The sequence below is a fragment of the Cyanistes caeruleus genome, chromosome 8 (assembly GCF_971803275.1).
Source record: "Cyanistes caeruleus chromosome 8, bCyaCae1.hap1.1, whole genome shotgun sequence".
Taxonomy (NCBI): Eukaryota; Metazoa; Chordata; class Aves; order Passeriformes; family Paridae; genus Cyanistes; species Cyanistes caeruleus.
The window spans coordinates 17,842,214-17,849,952 of record NC_141708.1 but is presented as its reverse complement, the minus strand read 5'-3'; the positions used below and the strand labels follow the sequence as shown (position 1 = coordinate 17,849,952).

The window sequence follows — 7,739 nt, the reverse complement described above, 5'->3', positions numbered from 1 at the left end:
TTGAACTTTTTAATGAAGACAACCCCAAAACTGCATTACAGTTATACTAAAACAAATAATTGGCTGGCAGTTGCAGAGATAATGACATGCTGACCACACCTACCAATTAGAAAGTTGTAAAAAAGAGTAATAAAATACCTTTTCCTTGGCCTGCAGATTCAACCCCCACACAGCCTGCAACACTAATATGATTTACTCCTATTTGCTAATGGATGATTCTAGTAATAAAATTTAATGTGGAGGAACAAGGTGCATTTAACCAAAGCTGTAAACATATCTAATTCTATTTAAAGCTATAGGGTGCAGTACATTAACGTTTAACAATCTGATATTAAATTGGTGTGGAGATAATAGAGCTGTATTTGTTACGATTTCAGCACAAAGCCATGTTTTACCAATGACAACAGAAGGAGTAACCAAAATAGTGTGACTCAGCAGACTCCAACTGCTGCTTAATAAGGTACTAAGAGTCTTCATGGGAACCCCTGTCATAAAAGAGCTGTGGGCCACCTTCACCTCTGCTGCTGTTTTGTTAAAGCCAGAGGGAGTTAGGCCAGGGATTAATTTGGCTTTTCAATTCCTCTTAAAAGGAGCTAAATCTATTTATTCTGTATTTCTCACACTAAAGCATATCACACTCAATGAAATTTTCTACTCTGTAGTCTTCTGGTGGGTTGCTTTGACACTTAGAGATGTGCAATTAATTGCAAGATGATGTTTTCCTTTCCCCAGTGATATGATCTGACATTATTAAATCTTGGTGGACATTGCATAAGGAAAGATATAGGAAATGTCTGCTCAGGAAAATGGGTGATCTCCTGAGTAATATTTCTGGCCTTGTTTCACTCACCTGGTCTGTTACCTTTCAGATTCTGCTGCCATCTGAAGTCAGTTCCAAATAAAAAACATTTGAAAAGCCTGGAATTTTCTACAGAATGAAGAATTCAATTCCAAATACTGTGACTTTCTAAATGCTGTGTAAAAGATAAACACATGTCCTTCAATCTAAGAAGCAATATCCTTCTCTAGGAAGCAATAAATCCTACAGAGACTAAGACAATAAATCTTACAAAAATGGTAATTTATTCAGTTCAATTAACTATTATTTTGGGGAATTAGATATCAAACATAAACAAGAATATATAGGATATTAATACATAAAGAACAGTATTCATTAACATGCTGGGCATAAATATACAGTAGAGGATTCTTCTGAACAATGGGCACAATGGCCATTTCTATGCAAAATAAATGTTTGTAACCAAACCTGAAAGTTTTCACAGCTAAGTAGTAAAATCATTAGTGTTAGGATTTTAAATTCCAAAGTAGCAACTAATAAATTCTGTATTTTTCTAAGGCCTTTTGAACAGCTGTCTACATTACAGATGTCCTCTCTGAATAATCAGTTAAACTGGCTGTTCCAAAACTGATTCCTGAATGTTGAATCACTCATTAGCACCAGTGTGGTTTTGGTCACCGAGTTGATTGCTGTTGTCACTGAAAGGCTAACACCTGATCAGAGAACAAGGAAAGATACCATGCCCTTTTGGTGGGTGATTAAATCCTGGGATAACACAGAGGTAAAACAAACATATTTTTTGACAGCTCACAAACACAAACATTAAAAATGCAAATAATTACTAGCAAATCTGTTGATGAAAGCTGGCCTTAGTTAGGAAAGAACTGTTTTGATGAAGGAATAGAATTGGATTAGTACTGTACATAATGGTCAGCCTGATAAGCTTTTCTTTAATTCCTTTTTATAGAAGGGATTTTTATCCAATGTGGAAGATGATGACTGCATTTTATATTTACAGATCCTGGCTAGACAGTAATGGACTAGGTGTGCTGCTGAACACCTACCACTGTTCAAAAAGTTGAGAAGCAGTTTATACAAACTCACTTATTCTGGTGAACCCTTCCAAAAGGCACTGATGTGCTGTGTCACATGGCTGCCCTTTGATGCATGTCCCCATCCTTGATTGTCCCCCCATTCTCCTCTCCTGCACTCCCAATGCAGTAATGGGAATAAGGGCATGAATGTTCCTCTGATGATTCCCAGCTGTGCTCTGAGTCCTGGTAAGAAGCTGTTCTAACACTAAAAGGGTGTGACCTGTAAAGGAAGAAGTTACTTGGACCACCTTAGTTATGACTCCAGAACCCAAGGAGTGCTACTCCAAAACCCACATCAAATACTGCTGAATGAGCAGTCTGTCACGGGGCTCCCTCACAGATCTGGAGAAGACCTGGCACATGCCAAGTGTTGGCCCTCCACAACCTGATGGTGACCTCAAGAGCCCATGCTTTTACATCTCCATGAACTGCACAGCTACTCAAGGGTTAAAGCTTCCCAAGATTGGAAAGATGTTGGATATCTTCCTGAGCTTTGGGGAAATTCAGGCATTGAACATACATGAGCTTGAAAACATCAGTCCAGCTTTTCTTCATGACTGAAATGCCCGGGATGGCACAGAACAGCTCGTTTTCCATGAATTTCTATCAAAGGAAAAGGAAGAATGCCTTCTCAGTTATCGAGAGGTAAAGAAGGAGGAATGTTATTTTGTGTCCTCACATTAGGCTCATTTCCCTATCTCCTTTGGTCTTTCCAAAGAAATAACACCAAAGTCAGCAGGGCTTTAAAGAGCCTGTTCCATATGAAGGAGAAGCTGTGTAATTTTTCCCTCTAGATCAGCAGCTCATTAGTGCAGGCTACAAGAGGAAACCTTTGAAGATTTGTAAACACCAAACTAAACCAAGACCAAATAGCAGTGTCCTGGTTCTCCCAGTTTTTCAGTCACTATCAAGTTTTCCCTATTCCCAGTCAGAATTTTAAAAAATCAAATCCTGGGAGATGTTCCCAAGCTATGAATATTCTTCCTTAAATCTTGGGGGTTTAACTACAAATGTAACCTGTAGATTATTTTGAAATATTTTATTTCAAACACCATACTAAAAATAACGTAAGATTTTTAAGACAATGTCATTTAGAAAGGGGAATTTGAAAACATAGAGCACAAACTTTTTAAACTATTTCTGGAGAAGGGGAAAAAAACCCCAGAAAAAGTCATTTTAGCTTTTCCTTGGGTGTAGAAAAAAAGTCTCAGCTTTATTGGGTTAATATTTTTCTGATGGGACAAAGTGCATTAAAGTGGCCCTTTTTCTGGTCAGCAGTCTTTTCCTTCAGTAGCAGGTTGATGGGCATGGGTCCTGCTGTCAGTCCTCCTGAGGCTTGCTAAGATACTGACATTTACAGCTGAACTCATCATTAAAGATGTAATAATGTTTAGTGCTAAAAATGCCCCAGGTGGAACTTCAGTCCACTTCCAACAGGGGCATAGGACACTACAGAGGGTATCTCTGGGATGTCACTTGTTCACCATCTGCTTTTTCTATGATTACTTTCAACTACATTGTGTTTAAAAGTCTCATAGAAAAATAGAAGTGCATGAATGGAAATAAAAAAATAAGGACATTTGTATGATTTTTATAAATAAACAGCACAGCAAGAATTAAATAGAACCCAGACAAAGGGCATTTATACAGTCATGAACTATTACAACTTGTTCTCCTCAAAGAGTATCTGTGCGTAGACTGTCATACTGGAAATGCCTTTGGCTTCCTGAATTGGCTTCATCAGTTCAAGTTCAGCATATGTTAAATTCTCCTCTGCAATTTTTGGCTGCAAAACAGAACCAACAAATTCATTATAATGTCGTTTCCACTGAATGTAGGTGTTTTATAACACTGGGTATAGTTCTTCTCCCACCCATTCTAATTCTACTGTGTTGTTAATCAGTTTACTCTGCATTAGAGCTAGTTCATAGAAAATGAAATAAAAATAATATTAAAAATAGGAAACAGGGCTAAGTAGGATTTGCAGGTTTACTTCTAATGTCATTAATACAGAACATTTCAACAATTCAAACATTACAAATTTGAAAGATGTGTGTTAGCAAAATGTTGATCCTCCTTAATACTAAATTTCCCAATTTTATTTATTGCAGATTTCACAGTTTGAGAGATATATGCCAGATTTGCTTTCCAGCTGTAAACCTTGGACCAGTTACATCTCTAATCACAGCCACTCACAGAGCCTCTCAGTATACTTCTTAACAGAACCAAAAAATGTTAAAAATACACAGAAGGCAGAAAAAACTGGATAGAATTACTGCCGTTCCAGTGGAATTTTACCACTTTTGCCAAACTATAGATGAGTTCAGAGTTTGGAACAAAGGCCATACCACCAAAACTATCTGCTGTATTACAGTGATTGAATTTGACTTAAAACGATAAAATTTACTGAACAAATTTCTCATGTGTGGAAGAAGCTACCTACTACTATTGGTAGCTTCATCCAGACTCAGGTGGCTTGGAAAAGGAAAATCTTGCGTTATGCTCCCATGGGTGTTCTGCTCACAGTTGGGAGTGGGTTGTTCATGCCTAATTCACCTCAGAAAATGTAGCACCAAATAAGAGTTGCTGTGGAATTGTGAGATCATCAGTACTTGAAATGGATTTCAGTTCATCTATAGAAAACTGAGGTCTGTGCTCCCTGAAAAAGGGTGAAGTTCTACAGCCCTAAGTGAAGAACTGTAGAATTTGTTCTTTATCTTCTAGAGTACAGTGTTCTACCAATAACTGGTGTCCTCAAGTTGAAGTGCAGAAGATAATTAAAAAACCAGAACATTTCAGCCATGCAAATTTTTGCAGTCACAAGAAGTAACCATGAAAAGGTTGCATCTCTCAGACTAAGAAATAGTCCGGCAGTTGTAAACTTAAAACCAGCTCAGAGTTCATAAACCAAGATTTTCCACACAGTGCTTAAATGTTAGGAAGAAATTGTAAGTATTTGCCAAGGCCAGAAGTTTCACATTTCATTTATTGCATATTTATTTCTGTTCTAACACAAAACAGTCCTGTTTCCTTGAAATGTGAATAATTATTGTATTGCCTTCTGCCTAAAAAGATAAGCATCTAATACGCTCTGAAATCAGTCCCTGGGCTCTCCTGCTTCCTGTCCTTTGCACTGCCCTGGAATCCTCTCCTTTGGCCTTGACATTTGCTCACACTCAGCATTTCAGGTTGTTTCCATCAGGGTGAGAAAGTTTACACTTTTCCAGCATTAATTTGATCTTATTTCTTCTCTGCAGATCAAATCTTCAAAAATTTGTGCAGCTGCTGCTGCAAGAGGTGTCACTGAAGTCAGCTGATCTGTGCAATGTGAGCACAAGCCCTGTGCAGGGCACTGCCTGCAGGACTGGCACCTTTGCATTTCACTGTTCACACTGTCTTCCCTCCCTCCCTCCCCCACTTCCACGTGTTTTGATCTCAACTTCTGCTCCTCATTCACTATCAAATGCTCTGCTGTTGACAACACAGAAAATTTCCTGCTTTCACTGAATTCTCTGGTGTAATGACAGAAGGAATTCCTGTGGATCCGGATGGATCTTGACCGTAAGATAAATCAAACAACATATTTTCTTTGTTAATATATTAAAGCTGAACTCAACCACAGTGCTTAGAAAGACATCTCTCCTACCCTGACCTTGGCTTAAAGACTTAGAAAAAAACTCTTGGTCAACTGCTGTGATGCCTGAAAAATTTTCATATTGCCCTTTTCTTTCTATCCTGAAGGTATTAGCATCAGTTTCTAGGCACTTCAGTTGTTTTTTGCTTTTATGTTAAGTTAAGATTCCTTTTGAGATTTCAAATTATATGTGCCTGTCTATTCAGTTATGTAGTACAGAAGCTAAAAACAGGAGTTCCATTGAGAGTGGACACCACAGTAACATCAACAAATGCTGAAGATTTTCTTTTCAGTGGTTGACAGTGTATTGATTCTCTGAAGGTATTGGGAATTTTGCTGCCAGTTTTAGACCTTCAATGCATATTGATACAGTGCATGTGAAAAGCCTCCTAAAATTAATCTGATAAAACTTTTGAAACAAAGCTGTTGATCACTGCCAGAGAAAAACTCTACACTTTCTAAGTCTGATGCAGAACATCTGTTGAGGCAGAAATATTTTCATTGTTCTGTAGGTACCAGTTGTTTAGGACAAGCTAAATCTGTATATGTTTTCCCCTTTATTGTTTAATCATATTTTTTACGTTTCCATTTAGAAAATGCCGCATGTCCTAAAATAGCCACCCTAATGCCCAGCTCATGTAAATTTTAGAAGTAAGATTTATGAAATCATATTGTCCAGGTGTTTTATTATATTATCTCAAAATTGCATTGTTTTCTAGTGTAGATTATCTCTTTATTCTTACCTTATTCTATTATGTTTGGATATGAAAAATAACACTAGATTCCCCAAAACAAGTCATTGGGCAGTAGTGGCTGATGTGTTGCTTTCATACATTTTTATGATGTTCCTATAGTAAACATAATTTAATAAAGCCAAAACACACTAAATAAATAATTGCATCTAGAAAAGCAATAAAACGAAATAAAATTAGTACTTTCATAAGTGGAAAAGGTACTTCAATTACTGCTACAAGCAACAGCACACCATAAAATGTGTAGAATAATTTCCCTTATGCATATTTCTAGTATGTAATAATTTGATTGAAAATATGAGGAAACACACAGGAGGTTCAAAATTGTGAAAGGTATACAGTTTTCAGCAAAAGATGTGTAATAACAGTGCATGGGAGCCAACAGTACTTTAAGTACCTGTGGTAGCCAGGTTTTTATTCCATACACTCTTCTGCACTTCATTTATCAACCACATGTTTAATTTAATTTTGCTGGTTTGTTTGTCCAAGACCAACTTTTTTGAGCAGACAGGGGAGAAAAAAAAAAACAAAACTAATTCTACAATTTCATCTCTCATTAGGATTGGATATTGTCTTGGCAGTGTTGACCTGGAACCGTGCCACCAGCTCCTTTCTGGAGCAATGGTGTGACTTTAATAACTGATGTTATAGGTGGGATGGAGGGTAGGGCAGAAGAGGAAGAGACAATGAATGACTGGCCAGTCACCCTTCTCTTTCTGTCCTGACTCTTCCTCTAGGAGGTCATTGGGATTTCTAGGGCTACAACATCCTCTTCTAAAAAATTGCATCAATTGTTCTAAAATAATATTGAATGACTTCTTCAAGTAGGATTCTATTTGAATGTGGCTTTCCTAGATACAGTATTTATCTTGTATGTCTGTTTTCTCATCTTGGGATCATACACTTTGCCAAAATATAAATTAGGAAGAGTTATGATTTTCCAGTGTATCTTCTGGCAAATGCAAAATGATTCCTCTTCCAGGTTTCTTCCAGTTTTAGTTTATTCCAGTCACAAGGTTTCCCATGGGCAACTACTCAAAAGAGTTCAGTTATAGGAACATTTTTCTTATTAAACAATCTGCAAGGTCTATCATGTGAATATGTAAAAGAAACTAAAGTATATGTATATATAGTTTTGTTTTAATTGGGTTTGTCTAGTATATAAATGTCTTAAAAATTAACCAGAAGCGTTGGGGTTTTAATCAAAATTATTCTGAATTTTATGTCATAATTACCAGGAATGTCAATTTTGCTCCTGCCAGGCTTAGCTAGTTTGTTTCTTTGCAGCCTCAAGAATGTTTACTGTGAGCAATGTCAGACTTGAAAGTTCTTGAAGTTTCAACTAAGACTACTATTATACAAATTTGTAATGAGGTATAAAGAAAACAAGCAGATAATAACCTCATAAATTTAACTTCTTTGGAAAAGCAACTGATGCCAACTTGCACTTAGAGACTGCT

At 36.9% G+C, this 7,739-nt stretch overlaps 1 protein-coding gene across 2 annotated transcripts in view; it reads right to left on the bottom strand.

Annotated features, from left to right (window-relative positions):
- Window positions 1-1,064: 1,064 nt before the first annotated feature.
- The window catches only part of VSTM4 (V-set and transmembrane domain containing 4), a 32,184-nt gene continuing 25,509 nt past the window's right edge, over window positions 1,065-7,739 (bottom strand). For both annotated transcript variants that reach the window (XM_086900387.1, XM_086900386.1), the window contains one exon: window positions 1,065-3,679. In XM_086900387.1, the coding sequence (XP_086756513.1) occupies window positions 3,554-3,679 (126 nt within the window). In that variant the 3' untranslated portion in view covers window positions 1,065-3,553. The remainder of the gene's footprint in view (window positions 3,680-7,739) is intronic.